Source organism: Neltuma alba, unplaced genomic scaffold, assembly GCF_004799145.2.
Source record: "Neltuma alba isolate B1F8T4 unplaced genomic scaffold, ASM479914v2 tig00007829_pilon, whole genome shotgun sequence".
Taxonomy (NCBI): domain Eukaryota; kingdom Viridiplantae; phylum Streptophyta; class Magnoliopsida; order Fabales; family Fabaceae; genus Neltuma; species Neltuma alba.
The window spans coordinates 1-18779 of NW_021634877.1; the positions used below are offsets into that span (position 1 = coordinate 1).

General features: G+C 31.9%; 2 protein-coding genes across 2 annotated transcripts; one reads left to right on the forward strand and one right to left on the reverse strand.

Annotated features, from left to right (window-relative positions):
• The first annotated feature begins 6565 nt into the window (after window positions 1-6565).
• On the forward strand, window positions 6566-7506 carry LOC114753282 (lactoylglutathione lyase-like). The gene is made up of 2 exons (XM_028941954.1): window positions 6566-6582; window positions 6981-7506. Exons 1-2 carry the CDS (start codon window positions 6566-6568, stop codon window positions 7504-7506), a joined length of 543 nt encoding a protein of 180 aa, XP_028797787.1.
• A 1460-nt stretch (window positions 7507-8966) lies between these two features.
• On the reverse strand, window positions 8967-11811 carry LOC114753288 (bidirectional sugar transporter N3-like). The gene is made up of 6 exons (XM_028941964.1): window positions 11760-11811; window positions 10554-10590; window positions 10193-10403; window positions 9941-10105; window positions 9700-9819; window positions 8967-9212 (listed from the first exon to the last, which is right to left on the reverse strand). The coding sequence occupies exons 1-6, from the start codon at window positions 11809-11811 to the stop codon at window positions 8967-8969; spliced, it is 831 nt and encodes a 276-aa protein (XP_028797797.1).
• Between the last annotated feature and the right edge of the window lie 6968 nt (window positions 11812-18779).

Sequence of the window (18779 nt, forward strand, 5' to 3'; positions counted from 1 at the left end):
ACTAAACTTGCAATTTTTATATCCAGACTTGTTATTACACTAATAAACTTATAACTTTCACATCCAAACATGTTATTTCATCTACTAGACCTATAATTCTCACTTTAAACTTGTTATTTTACTTACTAAACTTGTAATTTTTATATAAAGGTTATATTTGACATAGGACACTTGGATTTTTGTATCTAGACTTGTTATTTAACATACTACACTTGTAATTTTCATATCTACAACTTGTTATTTAACATACTACACTTGTAATTTTCATATCTACACTTGTTATTCTAAATAACTAAACTTGTAATTAAATACATGCGTCTTGACTTGTTATTATGCTAGTAGGATTAAGAATTTTTTGAGACTGTCATAAGAAATTCATGACTAAGATGGGAAACCAAGAACTAAAAGGCAAAAATCACAATTGCAAAACAAAAAAGTCTACTATTGCACTAGGTGTCACTAATCTGGACACACGAAGAGGACTTACCAAAATCCTAACTCATCTTGAAGTTACTTTAGATGTGGGACAACTAATGTTTTGGTGTATATAAATTCCACCCCTCATAAATTTTTTGAGAGAAGGGTATTGGCAGGGGGTACTCATGGGACTGGACGGGCCCATCCAAGAAAGACACACGAGACAGCATTTTGGTCCCGTGTCCCATCCTGTCCCATCTCGAAGTTGTCCTGGTCCCGTCAACACAGGGACTGGACTAGGACGTCCCTTAAAAAAAAAAAGACAGAGCCAAGCAAGACTGCAAACAAAAACTACGTATGAGTTTTCACTTTCTAAGAGATTCATTATTTCAAATTTCAACTCTATTACAATAATTCTAAGAATAAATCAAAATCCAAATGAAAGAAAAAACAATAACCCAACACAAAAGATGAAGAGTGAAAGAAGAATAGTGAGATCAAGGAGAGAGAGGTAGTGGAGAAGAAACACAAAGAGGGAGGGGAAATACCTTTAGCTTCTGTCATGCCCCGCACCTCTTTTCTTGCCTTCAATCTCTTTGTTGCTTTGTGCATGCAGGAAGTACTGATGAGATTTGTGCTTCCCTATTCGACGTTTTTGTCTCTATCGTTTTATTTCCCATTTGACTGTGCAAGTGATAGCAAGAGGCAAGAGAGTAATGAGTTTGGATGGGCAGCGCAGTAAAAGAAAAAAGGATACAATTAAGGGTTTGCATTTATTATATATTTATATATTAGTTAATATATATGTTATACATATAATAAAATGAAAAAATATAAATATATATAAATATATTCGGGACCAAGACAGGATAGGGCTGTCCCACGTCCCATCCTATCCCAATCTCTTTTCTGTCCCGTCCTGAAAAATTTCAGAACAGGCCCATCCCGTCCTAATAGGAATAGGACCGAGAAGGGCCCAATATGAAGGGCCCTAGGTGTTGGTAGATGTGCATACCAATTTTTGTAAGTAATATGTTTTGTGATAAGGGAATATTAAGTGGATAGACTATCTTAGTGTGCACTTATCACTAAATATTACAAAAAATAATTGACGTCAAATATATACTACTTTTTTGTTATTCACATACCATTATTGCAATTTCCCTTGGTGGTGGTGTAACTATACACTTGTTTCTATGATGGCTTAGCCATAATTTCTGATAGTCAAATTTGGTATTTGAGTTCATACTACCTATTAGATGTAGTTTCAATGATTGCATGTTGAATATTTTGCAGGACCCGGTATACGATTTGCTTAACTGAATGTAATAGGGAAATTGTTATTTAATATACTTAACTTCTCATAGATAATACTTAAGTTGTGATTTTCTAAACTGAACTTATTATTTAGAATAATGAAGTTGTAATTTGATATGCTTAACTTGTCATATATTGTTCTTAAATTGTGATTTTCTAAACTCAACTTGTTATTTGCAATAGTTAAATTGTTATTTGATGTACTTGTTATATGTAATATTTAAATTGTCATTTGCTAAACTCAACTTGTTATTTAAAATTGTTAAGTTGTTATTTGATATACTTAATTTATTATTTGCTATACTTAACTTGCACAAGCTAACAAGGGACGGAAGACCAAAAAATAGAGGATATCTCTATAGATAGTGTTAATAGGCAAATGAGGATAAATTGTACATACTGTTACTGCATTTAAGATATGTTTAATTTTTTTTTTACTTTGTTGATAAGCGCCACCGTTATAAATTATTAATGATAGTTATGTATTACTGAAAAGACATTTGAATTTGAGATTATTAAATGTTTCAATTTGAATTGCTATTGTTTTCACATTTCATTGCCAAATGACAACAGCAGTAAGCCAAATAATAAGAGCAGTAAACCAAATAACAAGTTTAGTAAGCGAAATTACAAGCTTGTGATTTGGTTTATGACGAAATTAAGTTAAAAAAAACTGTCATTATTTTCACATTTTACTACCAAATGATAAGAACAGTAGGCCAAATGATAAGAATGATAAGCGAAATAACAATTATGTGATTAGGTTTCTCATGAAATTAATTTTCATGAAAAGTTGACATTATTTCTACATTTCACTGTTAAATGACAAGAATAACAAATCAAATAACAAGTTTGGTAAGCGAAATTACAAATCTATGACTAGGTTTCTCATTAACTTCATAACATTAAATAGATATACATTATTACCATTTAGAACTGATAAATACAAAATGTTAATATTGTTCTGCCCATAAACAAATGACTAATATTTTCAGATTTTCATGTTATATTGCTGCCATTGTAGTAACAAGTCTACAGTTACAACATTAGTAAGCAAAATTACAATAATGCTAAGCCAAATAACAAAAAATCAGAGATGCTTTAATAGTAACCAGTTTATGTAATTGGCCATTTGAATTTGAAAGACTAGTGGAAAATCATGTTTGAAAAATGTTGTGAAGCTACCAGCAAAAGATGACACGCTCTTCACTGTCGCTTAATGATCCAATAGGGGTCGTGCGGCGACTTCTTAGTGGCCCGTTCAATGTTCACAGTGCCACAAACATGTGAGAGATGTGGAGGAGATCAATTCAAGAGAAGTTACAAGGGAGACAGTCATGGTAATTCTCTCCCTCTATGATAGCGTCTGATGGCAAACAATGATAAGTGCTTTGTATTTCTTAGATGGCTAGGGATTTGGCAAGGTTGAAGATGTGAAATAGGCTAAGGGTGGAAACAAAGAAGTGGGGTGGGGGAGATGGGGGTGAGGATGAGGAAGGAGGGTTAGGAGAGGAGGAGAAGGAAGAGGAAGGAGGGGGGAGGAAAAGGAGGAGGAAGAGAGAGAGACAGAGAAGTAGCAAGTAGGAGGAAGAAGAGAAGAAAAGAAATAGCATTTTGGTATTTTCTCCATCATTTCATAATTGCAATTTAAGACCTAGTATCTACAAGTAATTTTGTTTATTCAGGAACCCATTTTGTGATTCCACATATTGGGGGACTTTTTTAGCAATTTTTCCTAAAACATTTATTTTCTTTTAACAGTTTAGCTCTTATCGACTTTTGATTTTATGCTAAGAATGAGATGGAGTATGTAAACGGAGAAATTCTTGCGTGCACTGGGAGTGCCATGTAATCTGTGATCTGCCCAATTAAATGAAACCAACTCAGATAGGTTCAGTCTCACCTGGCATTACTGGTCAGAGCAAGAAAAGATTGTGGGTCCCACAAAATTAATACCTAGCAATTTCTCTCTCTTCCTCCCATTTTCACTGCCGACATTGCCCTTCTTTCTTTTCCACCAATACGCCGAAAACCATCCCAAAAAACCCTTCATCCATTAAACCCCATTTCAACAACGTGCCCGTCCCACTGTTTTTTGATCCGGATTGCCCGCAATATATTAAAAATATTTTCCTTATATATACTTATAACATTTATATTAATTAAGTTCATCTCATAAAATGAGCCAAAAAATCTCATAAAATAATAAATACATAGTTATATATTTTTTGAGTTGAAAAATGATCTCATTACTTAAAATATGTACAGAGAATTATACTTTAAATTATTGAAAATAATTGTTGAATTTTGAGTCACATTTAGATAAACTTTCTCATTTTTTTAATTGAATTCACAAACACACATAATATCATTAGTTTTTAATATAATATCAAAGTTAAATAACTAGTTTGTAAATGTTAAAAGAATTAGTTAAGTTAATTGTTTATAATAAATATGTATTAATTTTTTAAAATATTTTTTAATCCATGCATTATAACTATTCCTTCATGAAAATATTCTTATTATGTGCAATTAATAAAAATAAATTTAAAAAATATAATTTTTTTTAAAAATAAATTAAGATTACTAAATTAAATTTCTTATCTAACTCATATTTAGAATTAAAGGTAGTATTTTTGTTTCAAAGATAAACATACACAAAATTATTTATATTTATTAGTTCATTTTTCTTACTTTAGTTGCAGTATTAAATATATATATATATATATTAGATGCAAAAATATATTAAAAAAGCCTCCCACAATTTTACATTATCATTAAATTTTATTTAAACGCATATCAGATATAAATAAATATTTTAATATATAGTTATGCATCTATTATTTTGTGATGGCCAAAAAGTATTTATTATTTTTTAACTTAATTAATATAAAAATTATAAATAAATAATTCTAATATATTGTGCGTTGGTAAAATAGGTTATAGGGTTCAAGGGATGAAGGCAAAATTTTTAGGGTGATTGTCAGCGATTCAATCAAAGGGAAAGAAGGGCAATATCGGCAGTGAAAATGGGAGGAAGAGAGAGAAATTGCTAGGTATTAATTTTTGTGGGACCCACAATCTTTTCTTGCTCTGACCAGGAATGCCAGGTGAGACTGAACCTATCTGAGTTGGTTTCATTTAATTGGGCAGATCACAGATTACATGGCACTCCCAGTGCACGCAAGAATTTCTCATGTAAACGATAATTATTTCCTTCCTTAACAAATGTAGGATTTTTTTACATAATTCAAGAATATTATAAAAGGACGAAATCAGTTATTCGAAATTAATGTGTTAAAAATTTGTGATATTTTTACTTTAATATACTGACTTTGATTAATATTACCGAAATGGATGATTTTTTTCCTTTCTAATCTCCTTCAACAATTTGTTAAACGAAGACATTATGTGATGTAAAATTGATGTTCCTTAAAGTTTTCATTTGATCTCAAAAAGTGACATGTACCAAATAATTCAATACTACCTCTCATCCTAAATATAAGATCTATTTTATAATGTAAATTGCACTACAAAGTGAATTTTATATTTAAAACTTGGAATAATAATATATTTTGAAAATGTAAAAGTATACATTTTATTCTCTAATTTTATAAAAAAGTTTAGTTTTCTCTTAATTTTATAAGTACTTTTTAGTCTTTTAATTCTAACGTTATTAGCTCTAAATAATATTTTATGCTCATTATTATTATTTTAAAAAGTAAACTTAATGTGCTAGAGAGTAAAAATATTTTGTTAACATTTAAAAGTTTAACCTTAGACATTTTTTTAGGTATAATTTAGGGTATCTTCAAGTTACTTTAGATGACCTCAGACATTTTTGTTTGCTAAACTACGGTATTTGTTGGTCTTGATTCAAAACTCATTCCGTTTCCATTGTTTTCCCTTCCCTAGCACTTTATTTTGTTGTATGCGATCTTTTGACTTGTTCCCAGCAAGGGCCAACCCCCTTTTAAAGAATTTCTCCTCCTTATTACTCTCAACCATGATCCGCTTCTAAAGTGTAAAAACTTGTTTTTAACAAGAGTTGATCTAGTTTATAATAAATCAATTTATAATTTACAAAGTTGTGAGTTTAAATTTCATTACTAATGTGATGACTTTATTATTTGGTGTTAATTTTGAAGGCATGCTCTGATTTTGATGAACTCCTAAACCTAACTCACTTAGACTTATTTTTTTTGCTACATCCAACTGTTCTATTTTTCTTAAAACATACCACTTATATTCATTTTGTTACATTTTTTTTCGTAGAAGAGACTAAGCCCAGTGAATATAAAAACAAAACTGGAGTGGGCCGTGGAGTCTCACTGAATCTTCACAGTCCTAAGGCCACATGTTCTCAGTAGCCTCCTCTTAGGTTTTGGCTAGCTTAGGATGGGATCTCACATGATTGGTTCGTTACTCATAACATGCCGACACAATATTTAAATTTTTGTTACCAACAAGAGTTGGTCTAAGTAGTAAGCAGTTTAGAATTACTTAAGTGAGGTCTCGAATTTGATTCTCAGCGTATGCAGAAATCCCTGTTGGGAGATTTACTCACCACAGCCAGGTGCACGACGCGGGTCAGATATAAATATAGTCGGAGCAAAGGTCCAGTAAACTGAGTAGGCAACCCAAAAAAAACAATATTTAAATTTTTGTTAGTAAATGTGCCTGTATTTAATGTCTGATAACATCAAATAATATTGTTAGTATGAAATTTCTGATGACACATTTCACAAAATGAATAGTGCTATCACGAGAACCACACAAAACATTTCTAAGACGGTGCTTCTTACAAAACTGAAAAAATTATATTGGGAAAATGATTCATAAGTGCAGGTAAGCAATCATTAAGCACTATGTTTTTCTGGTGGGTAACTAGCTAGTCCAATTTCATCAACGTTGAAATCCAATTACGTATAGCTAACTTTCTTTTGAAAGAACAAAACAAAAACAGCACACACGTGTGCATCCCTCCAGAACTCATCAGCCCACTCACCCCCACAAACAAAACGACGTGTCGTTCTTAGATTCACACACGTATCACGTACCTCCCCTCACATTTGCGTACATCCATCAACCTCATTGCAAGTAAAGCTCAAATTTGTATCATCATCATCATCACCTTCATCCCTAACCCTTCAGAGATCTCAGAACTAAGTGATTTACCATAACCCTGAGAACAACAATGGCGGAGACGCAGGAGGTTCGAGAAAGAAACGGTGAGAAAAAACCAGAGGAAAAGAAGTAGCAGCAGCTCCATTGAAGGCTCTGAATCACGTGTCGAGGGTTTGCAGAGACGTGAAGGAATCGATAGAGTTCTACACGAAGGTGCTAGGGTTTGTGGAGATAGAGAGGCCTCAAGTTCTGGATTTTGAAGGAGCTTGGTTGTTTAACTATGGAGTAGGCATCCACCTGGTTCAGTCTCAGGATGATGAGAAATTGCCTTCCAAAACTCACCAGTTGGATCCCCAGGACAATCATATTTCTTTTCAGTGTGAGGACATGGAAGGAATGGAGGAGAGGTTGAAGAAGATGAATGTGAAGTACATGAAGAAGACGATGGAAGCAGAGGATGGGACAGTAATGAATCAGTTATTCTTCAACGATCCTGATGGTTTCATGGTTGAGGTTTGTAACTGTGAGGATCTCAAGCTTGTTCCTTCTTCTCCTTCTTCTCTCCCCAAACTTAAGCTTCCCTCCGACCACCACACTCCTCCCGTCGAAACCAACCACACCACCGCCCACCGCCATGCAAAATAATAATCGCCACTCTAGCTTGTCATTATCTTTCATGATTCATTTTCATTACATATATCTGTTCCTTTGTTCTTTTATGTCTCTTCATGTTTGTTTCTCATTTCCATCTGCTGTTCGAAGGAGGACAAAAAGAGGGAAAACGACATAAATTCTAAGGTTTTGAGCTACCTCTGTATTCTTAGGTTTTATTTTTCTTAGGAATAATTTAGTATTCTTTTGAACTCTTCTCGTGACAAATATCTATTTGTATCATGAATATCTCCTTTCCTTTCCTTTTTCATTTTTGTCTGTGTCTCCGAGATCCATTTCGGCTATTTTTCAATTGCTTGCTATAATTTCTTTTTCTTCTTTTTAAAAAAAATAAGGATTTGTTAATGAAAAGAAATGAGAAACAAATTAAAAAACAGAATTTTTGCTTGAGCTCAAACTGACAGGATAGCTAGCCTAGGAGGCCAAGTGGCTCAACTCTTTGGATGAAAAGAAGATTTGATAAAGGGTTATCTAAAGTTGTAGTTTATTTAAATTTGTAAGTTTTAACATATAAAAAGCCTAAGCTGCAAATTTTAACATAAAGACAATATATGTAAATTTAGTTTTGTAGTAAAAATTGTAAACAGAGAATAAACCTACTTTATCTTGAAATTCATGAATTTTAAAACACCAAAAGTCTAAAATATCTTGATCTGATTTATTATTTTTATTTTGTATGTCGTCACGGTGTCATGATTAAAATGATACTTTAGAAAATTTAAATTAGTTAAATAGCTAACTTAATTAACTTTTTTTAACTACTTAAATTAGTTAAATAGTTCTAAAATCAAGGATTAGAGCTAGTTTGTGTGTGTGTGTGTATCGGTGCTTTATATACATACATATATAGGCAGATATATCATCTTACTTTAGCCTCCTTGTTTGGAAGGTTTTCCATGTATTGGAAATTTCAGGAGTAATATTGCAGAATGGCTCTTTAAGCTGCTCTAAATTAATTAAAATTTTCACATTTACAAGGAAGGAAAATAGCATGAAAGCTGATCGAGGTGATGAAATGAAGTGAGCCATATTCATAATATGTAAAGGAGAAGAGGAAAACTAAAGGATTTGGGGCGTACACAGGGTGATATGATCGATCTGCAGTAAAAAGAAACATCAAAATTTCCATTTATAGAAATTAAAGGTTACAAATACGACGGACGCACGCACGCAATACGATAATGATGATGATAAGGAAACCTGCGGTAGTACATATAGCTAGGCAAGTAACGACAGAAGAAAAATGCAAAATAAAACTACTGTTGATGATCCCGCTTTGGTGTGTATGTTGGTCGATGATCATAAGAGTCTTTCTAGTAATGGAAAGTTCCACGGAAAGAATGCAACCAATTGGCCATATGTCTCTATCCCCCACTTGTTCTCTTTCTCTTCTTCCTCGTAATAAGTTGATATGTATATTTAATCCGAGAAACTCAAACAGGACAATCCTTAAACTCAGCAACATTAAGGTTATTATTCCCTTCATCAGCAACAACGATTCCCACTGGGTCTGGAAACACCTCACTGCTTCCTCTCTGGTTCATTCCCACCACCACCTCCTTCACTGCCTCCATCCCCACCTCTTTCTCTCCTTCCATCATCTTCTTCCCACCATCTCTGTATATCCCATACAACACCATCTGCATCAACCCCAACGCAAATCCCAGCACATTCGGCACCTACACATACAAATACAGTATCTAATTATACCAAATGGCATACGCATGTATGTACCAGTCTAAAAGTTAGATATATTAGTTTGAGACATACAAAAGAGAATGTCAAATATGATAGACAAATTATATTCATATCTAATATAAGAGTTAATTAACTAATTTGAGTACATTAAAGAAATAAGTTAAGTTAGTTATTTATGGTAAATAACTGTTATCTTTCTTAAAATATCTTTACTAATCAAGTTTACTGCTAAAACTACTATTATTAAAAGGACTATTTGGAGAGAAAAAAATGAATGAACATGAAAGACAAAGTGAATTGTGGTCTTATATTTATGACCAAATAAAAATCAAATGAGGTCTTATACTAAGAACTGGAGGTAGTATTTAGGATCAAATGCAACCCGGCTCTCATATTAGTAAACCCCGGGATATATGTATCTCAATTCAAAGTTTATGCAGATGTGTGTGTGTGTGTGTGTGAACTTACAGCAACGCATATGTCCCTGCGGAAGAGGCCATAAGCAAACCACATGACAGCACTCAGTGTGAGGAAAAATGAGAGGGTGAATGGCATATACTTTACACTCTTTGTTCTAATAACTTGTGCCTGCAAAACACAGATAGATTCAATTTAATTGAAGTGAAAGAGATATATGGAGAGGACTTGAACAAGTAATTGGTTTCATGTTGGAATAGCTTCTGCTAAAACCATTGAGCTACTGACTGACCATGATGCTGAGAGGAGCAGCGAAGACACAGACAGAAATGGAAACGCAAATCCAACCCAGCACATGAACACGTAGGGCAGCATCATGGATAGCAAATTGCGTCACCAACATGATCAAACCGAACGACCCCAAGTTCATGGCTCCTATCAGCTTAATCGTCAACTTCTGCAACACCAAATCAAATTATTAATATTCATTAAGTAATTAAGATCATGATGTGTGTGTATTAGTAATTAGTAGTTTATCACATACCCTGGCTTCCCTGGAGGCATATGTGATGAAGGCGAGAATGTAGATGACCTCAATAACGCAGCCGAATGAGTTGATGGTGATGAGCAAAAGGGCGTGGGTCTTGAGGTAGGCATAGTAGAGCCAAAGCATGCAACTGAATAACGCCACCAGGTACGGGATTGACTGGAATCCTTCCGTTGATTTCTTCTTGTATATCCGGTAAAATGTTGGCCTGTCCTCATTTTCATTTTTCCAAATTAATGTCATGTCATCATTTCATTCATATACCGACCTTAAAATCCTTCCACATTATTACACACATATATATAATAGTTCGGAAAAATTAAGGGTGTTTGTGGGGGAGAAGAAGTTATATACTTACAAAGGTGCCAAAAATACCAGGAAGGAAATGAAGTTCCCTGCGAATCCAAACACAAGAGAAATATTTAAGCACTTGGCTGTGACTGAGCTATAAAAATAAACAACTACCAATATATAGGAGATGTAGGGTCATTTTGGATTAGCAATTGAAAAAGTAATTTATTGTCTATTTGACTTTTAAAAAAGTTAGATTAAAGAAAAGTTAAATCAAATAATGTGAATTGTGTTTGGATTGAATTTTATAAAAGTTAGTTTAAGTAAAATGTTGTTTGGATTATAATTGAATAAAAGTAAGTTTAGTTTGTATAATTACTAAAATGGGTGTGAGTTTTATTAGATAATGAAAAGTAATAAATAAATGAATTTACATGATACAATAAATTTAAATTAGTAAGTTTAGTTTGTAAAATTACCCAAAGTGAGCATGAGTTTTATTAAATAATAATAAATGATTAAGAAAATGAATTTACATAATACAATAAATTTAAATTATTTTAATGTGAAGAAGCAAAATTTCATCACTCAAATACATTTTAAAATATTATTTTAATAATAAGAATGAGCATGAAAGGTTTTTGAATATCGAGATAGAAAACGATAGAGAATAAAGTAACAGAAAGAGTGAGAAAATCTGACAATGTAACAATTGTTTTAATTGTATACTCCTACCAAACCACAAGTACGGTAAAACTCAAAATAAATTACTCTTAGGAGCTTATCAATTTGTGCGGCTTAATCCTACTTTTGAGCCATAAGTGGGATGGCTCAAAAGTCCCACCAAACATTTATAAAATTTATAATCATGCTTATGACACCAAGAAGCCACTTTTGAGCTTCAAAACGCCAAGCCAACCCGTAGACTTCTCTACTTCAAAAAAATTCATCAATAAACAGTGAAGGCTACAAAACATACTGCATCATGACTCACAGGAGAAGCCTATCCTAAAAGACTAGTTGGTTAGGGAAGTCCCTAAACTTAATAAATAAACCCCGCTTTCCTTATCAAGTACCAGCGTAGGACTCACAAAACCCTTCCCATAAGTCACTTTTAATTTGAAGCACAGAGAGTTCAACTACAAGAGAGAGAGAGAGAGATTACTACAAAGATGGAAAAGTAGAAAATTTAAACCAACTGGTATAAGAAATTCAAGAGCCAGAAAAGAAAAACAGACAAACTCTAGAAAGAGAAAGGACCACATATATATACCGAGGATGCCAAAGGTAAGGGCCAAAGTATGTTGAGAGCTCATGATGGCCATGTTAGCTAGCTATTTAGGATCTCGAGCTAATCTCAGGCGATCGAGAGCACTACTATATTGAAGCTTGTGGCCTGGGATGCGGCTATTCGACACCCCAGTTTGTGTATATATATACACGGGCACACACACAGAGAACGAGGAAAACGTAGGGGGATAGATATCGAGAGAGAAATGAGGAGAGAAAGGAGGGTATTTATAAAGAGAAAGGGATTGAGTAGGGGAGGAGGAGAACGTGAAGGAGGAGGGGGTGGCACATGATGATGGATCTTACATCAAAGTTATAACAAATTGGTGATTGTTTAGGACAAGTTAGTAGGAGTTATTAGCAGCCATACATAATTTCATACGTAGGTTATACAGAAAGAGGTCGGAGAAGCCAAGGGGGTTGTGTTTGTCTTTGTCGTTCACGTGTCACCTAAACCAAATCTCTCACTTACTTACTCACACCTTCTCATTCTCTGCTTCCTGACATAACACGCCTCCATCACTCCCCAAAATTTCTTCCTTTCTGTTTCACCCTTACTTCCTCTTTCTTCCCCTTATTTCTGGACTGCCCATGCGTTATTATTCAACTTTATAACTCCCCCCTCGCCTCATTCCCCATGCTTTTTGGTTCGCCAAAGTTAAATATTTTTCTAACTGTAGTTTTGACTTGGTTATAATTCGGTTATTTAACTTCAACTTTATGCAACTCAATACTTATCGTTTTGGTTCTACCGAAACCAGGTCCTTGAATTTTAACTTGTCTAGATCATTTAAAACTTTGGTTTCTAAATCTCATGAAATATGTAATTTTATTTTATAAAACATAAAGACTAATATTCTAAATTGTCAAACTATATAGGAATTGAATCACGTCGAACAAAAGTTGAAAGACTGAGTTGTAACTGATTTAAAATTTCAGGGATCAAATGGTATTGAGTCAGAATTTATGAAACAATAGATTAATTTTTTTTTCTTTTTGTTTTTTCAATAACATGGGTTGCTACTAACATTTTAGGGTATTGAAAATCCGAGCCAATCATTAAGTTGATGGAGGTTTGATCAAAAAAACTTAAACCGACCATGTGATTAAACTAGTCGCGACTATTAAATTAATATATTTTATATTTATTTATATTGGATCTTCGTAAACTTTTATGTTTATGAATGGCTTTCTGTTGCATTATTCTGTTTTTTAATATCAAAAAACTATATATTATTGACGAAGTGTTTTCGTAAGTCAACTTTTTCTGTAATAACCCCTTAAACTTTGGCTTTATGTATATAGAGGATTTTAAAAATTTTAAGTCATGCGTAAATTATATGTTAAATCTAAATCCTATCTTAGCGAGAGAGTTATTCACATAAATGTTACAGGTTTAGGGAAATTTTTGTAAAATTTAAGGTGAAGTATTATTATATTGATGACAAAGTTGCATCTAGTCCTTTAATTTTATATTTTAATTTGAATTTTTAAATTAAAAAAAGTGTAACTTCAATCCTTATTTAATTTTAAGTATACACGCAGTATCATAATTAGCAGAGCGATTTTTTACACAAACAAAAGCAGAAATAAATGGGGAACACCAACATATAATCACGTTTTAAAAGCGTTTGGATAGATTCATGTTTTACTTCTTCTCATGAATTTCTGTAATTTGCTTTAATTGGATGGCGTCAAACTCACAAAAAGAGTGTCCAGACTGAAATAACCAAATAAAAAGGGAAATAAGTGAATTTTGGAAATCTTGCTCCGTTTTCTTGTGGCCGGAGAATAGCCCAAGTGGAGGAGATGAGGTTTCAATGGCGTAAGCCAGGTATGTAGAATTAATATATATATATTTATTTTGTGAGTTTCAAATATTATTTTATTAATAGTTCACTTATAAAAATATATACTTTTTTTATTTTTTTATGATTAAAAATTAGCCCCACAGCTCTCATAGTAATCAGGTGAGTTGGGTTAGATTATCATGGTCAGGACATACTTCTAGATTTAATTATTTAAAGAGTAAGCAAAAAAATATTTACATATTACCTACTAACAAAGTCCTCTTATTAGTACCGTGATCTGAACTTATGATCTTATAAGTTATAATGAGTAAACCTTTTCCTAGCTGGACTAATCTTTATTTGCATCATGGTCAATTTTTATGTGAAGGTTATGTTTTTTATTGTGACTTTTTTTATTTAAAAAAATTTGGGTGATTACTGATTACTTGTATATTTGAACAAAATTTCAGATGAAACATTATTTTTTTTCAATAATAGAACGACTGGTCATATATAATATGATCCAAAAGTGTTTACGATGAAGCAATGCTTTTTTTGTAATATTAAATTCAAATTTTATAATCAATTTTTTTTTTCACAAAAATTTAAGCACTGTATTAAGCGACAATTTATTAAGTGATGACAAGGGATTGCCGGAGAATGTGAATAGGAGAGATTCACAATTTCACACTGAACTTGAATTGAACAAAAACGTCCCGACCGGTCCCCGACCGGCCAGTTTTGGAAAGCACCTGCCCCGGCCATGCAATATCAAAATCATTCACCTTCTTAGTTCTTAGCTCCCCTCTTCATTTGTTAACAAAATACTAATACTTTGTCCGCTTTTAAAGATAAGAGCTAAAAAAATAGTTTTCAAATTAATTATTTGTAATGAATATGTATTTATTTTTTTAAAAAATACTTGTTTTAATATTTGCATTATAAACTGCTTCCAGATATATGATAGAAAACAAAACCTTGAGGGGGTTTAGGAAAAAAATTATAATTTTAGAAGACAAAGTAATGAGAAGAAGTACTATAAGACATTTTTAACTAAAACATGTGAATCAAGAAAAATGGTTAGATAGCTAAGATTTTAGATTTGTTCAACTTTACCTTTTTTAATACTACCAATCATTAATTATTTGTTAAGTAAGGGATAAGTAATTTTGATGTATATACTCTGCGGACAAAGTGATTAACATAGGATTTTATAAAATATGTCTCAATATTTGAAAAATATATAGCAGTAGCAGTATAAATTATATAACCAAATTATTCCCTTTTTTTTCAATTTGGGCTCACATAATTATTCTTTTATTTCATTCACTATATATATGAATTTAATTATTATGTTTTTTTTTATCATAGTCGGACTAGTAAATGAAATAAATCAGTATTTTGATTAATAATCATATGGTATAACAACCAGAAAGACAAACGGGACCAAAACATATGTTAAGGATAATATATAAAGACATGTGAACAATAGACTTTTTGTTTCTCCATTTGTATATAAGCATGAACTTGACAACAAAACACACATTATTTTACGTGTCGCTGGGCATTCTGGCATGCTCTCATCATATCATCCTTAAAAAACAAGCACGCATGCATATAAATTAACAAATCACTTTGTAAATTAATTGTATATAATAATAGATTAAGAGGATTATTTAATATAAAACATCAGATACACATGATGAATTATTATTGCATCTAAATCTAATCCTTTTAGTTTCTAGTCAAAATCAATATGATTCTCTCATGATCAACTCACTTATGCAACAAACTCTATCCATTTGGTTTATACCATGTTATGTACCCTAAACAAAGTTGGCTTTGTGTGCGTGTGCTATATTTTTCCTGGAAGAATGACAATTAGGGATCCTATAGAAAAATTAATACAAAATAAGCACCTGTTTACTACTGAAATTTCAAATTTTACTAATCTAACTTCTATATATTTACATCTTCTGAGTTCTTATTTTACATTAATATTCTTATAAATTAATGTTCTTCATAGTCATTCTCCCTACTTTTTCCCTACATGTGTTTTATTGTGGTCAAGTATATACTCTCATTTTATTTAAAAAAAATAACAAAAACATACCTGTTGAATTTCAAAAAGACAAATAGGTCATGTTGACTATTTTCTTTTATATTGGTTTTGACATGTTAAAATCACCCATTTGTCATTTTGAAATTTAACAAGTGTTTTTTTATAATTTCTTTTTTTATTTATAAATGAAGCAACGGCATTTTTTTCGAGTCTCTACGAAGCTCTTCACAAATCATATCTCTGTAATCCATGAAGAAATAATGTGCTACATGTTATTCATAGTTCATATAATACAATAATAATTTGCTATGGATTTTATATGCTTCCTCCATTAAAAAATTATTCGTTTTTTTTTGTGTTTTAAGACTTTTGTTAACTTATAACTGCAAGGTATAGTCGATAGTCTTTTTTTTTAATTATATCCTCATTTAATGATTATCTCGATAATTATTTTAACCAACTATAATTATCTTTTTGATTATCATGTTTTCTTTTAATTTATCATCCTATACTCTTCTATTGCTCTTATTTTCCCTTCTCTTTGATTTCCCCCCCTGCTAAATTAGCATTAAAGTAAGTTTCATTCCAAGCTCTACAAAGATACCTCACGTCGTCGATGATCCATCCAAAGTAATTAAACTAATCAATCATTTACATACCAGAGGCAAGATAGCAAACTAATTAATTAAGTTAATAATACCTTTGGTGCAATAACAACATATACCATATTCTATATTATTTTAAGCGACACAAATTGTATTATATATATTACTATCATATCTAATCTCTTGATTAAGAGCTGAGAGAAGTCCAAATTAGAGAAGCTACTACCAACAAGATCTTTGTTTTATGATGTGAAAGACACCCTCATGGCTAGTGTGCGTAATTATTGCCGTTATAATTAATTCTTCGATTTCTGTACTATCACACTGGATATAAATGCAGATGAATTAGAAATAGACTGATTTATGTAGGGATTACTCAAAAAGAACAATCCCTAGTCTTACCTTTAACTTTAATTATTCAAAAGAATTATAACACTTATAATTAGAGCTTAAAACATCTAATACTGAGCCACAAAACATTCCAATCTTAAAACATCTAACAACATAAAATTAAGATCATGAAACCCAACCTAGAACTGATAATCCTATATCCCTTTCTGCCCAATGCATGCACACACATCTACTGGAATGAAAATAAACAAATTAAAGCATCCACAATACTGATATGGGACGATTGTAGCACACCATATATATATTTAGGATGCCAACAATTATGAAATTTTTCTGCCGGCTTATTACCCATAACATTTAGATACCCGAAATTATATATCTCCACACACATTTTGAAAAGAAATTAACATCCCAGTTTGTCTTTTTGATCGAATTGAGAGTCTTTGATGTGACTTAAGGGTTGAAAGGGTTAGGAGGAAGTGGAATAACAGGGAAATTTTGGTAAATTAAATGAAAAGCTTAAAATCTTGTCATATCAGCACCAGATAAATCTAGCTAGTTGTAGGGACTCAGCCAATGTTGGACAACAATAATGACTTTTAGATTCAGATTTTGGAATACGACTAGCATTGAGTGAGTGATATGATTAGCATGGCTCAGCCGACATCGGATGAGCCATGATAATCATATCATATACGACTGTTTTGTGGATTGATAAGGATTTCTATTTTGGCAACTAGGGTTTCAAATTGCTTATGATGGTAATTTGTAGTTTATCACTATATGAAGTTTGCTCTTGGTTATGAATTTAATGGGTGGAATCTGAGGTTCTTTGCTTGTTGGGCCAAACCCTATGATAAAGTGTTGAAATTTGGGGATTATGCCGTGAATAATCTTGATCTGTCTATTCGAATATGATTTTGGTATTGGTGGATTGAAAGTTAGTGGTCTTTGATTTTTGGTGAATTTCCTGTGCAAATTTCCATTACGTGGAGTTGGGATTGGCTTTGTTTTAAATGATTGATAGTGATATTCTTCATAGATACCATCAATTGAATATTTTGGATTCTATATATGGAACCTTTCGGACATTTTGGATCGTAGAATTATAAGTGTCTTTTTTTCTCCATTAAGCACAAGGATCTTTCTATTGAATCCAACTTCGGGGGTGTTTGGCATTCTTAAAACCGCGGTTTCAGAAGCATTTTTCCGCAAAACGAGGTAACCTTCTCCACATATTTGCTTGGTAATCCGTAAAAACACTTTTGAAACCATGGTTTGGTTTCTACCCAAACACTCCCGAATCTACTAGACTTAATTTTTATTGATATGTTAAGTTCTTTTTATTTTCTTAAACTTGAATTTTGGTGATTCAAAAGTTATTGGGCCCTATAGGCATTGATTTTGGACTCGTGACCCAACTTTGAAATTGGATTATTTTGAGTTAGAAGTGCCTATTCTCTTAAAAGGTATAAAGGAAATATAGCACCTTTTTATCTTAATTCTAAACCTCTTAACCAATATGGATTGTGTCTAATGTAAAGGGTTACTCTTAACAATGTATTAAATAGAATTATCTTCAATAACATGACACACATGTGGAGAAAAAAATTATTAACCCCTTATCACCCTTGAAGTAACCTAAGGCTACCATTAATATCAATGGAGAAGGAAGATGGAATAAATAGCTCAAAATAGCCCATTAAATGAGTGTATTTTAGTCATTTTATAAATTTTTTACATTAATTAATCAATAATCATTTCTTAACCCGTGTGCTATCATTTTAAATAACTGTTTCCGAATGCATGGATGAGATATCTCCTTGAACACATTGCTTTCTACTTTATTAATCAAACAAGTTCGGAGTGATTTTGCATTACTACTAACTTATAAATAGTATGGTTTATTATACATATTTTTTTGGATAGAAGGTCTATTCTGCATTTTAATTTTATAATAGGTTGATATAGATACATTAAATACATACAGAATTAATAAAAATATTATTTATTACTGTCTCTATTTCTTAATATAAAGAGCAAGTTGATGATTAGGTTTGATCTTAAACATAATATTATTTAATATACTTTATCTCTTATATTTATTATTTTTTCAAACTAATTTATTTTACTTATAAACTGATACAATTTAGTGTAGAAGTACTTTAGATAGATTTTACCATATTTATTATAAT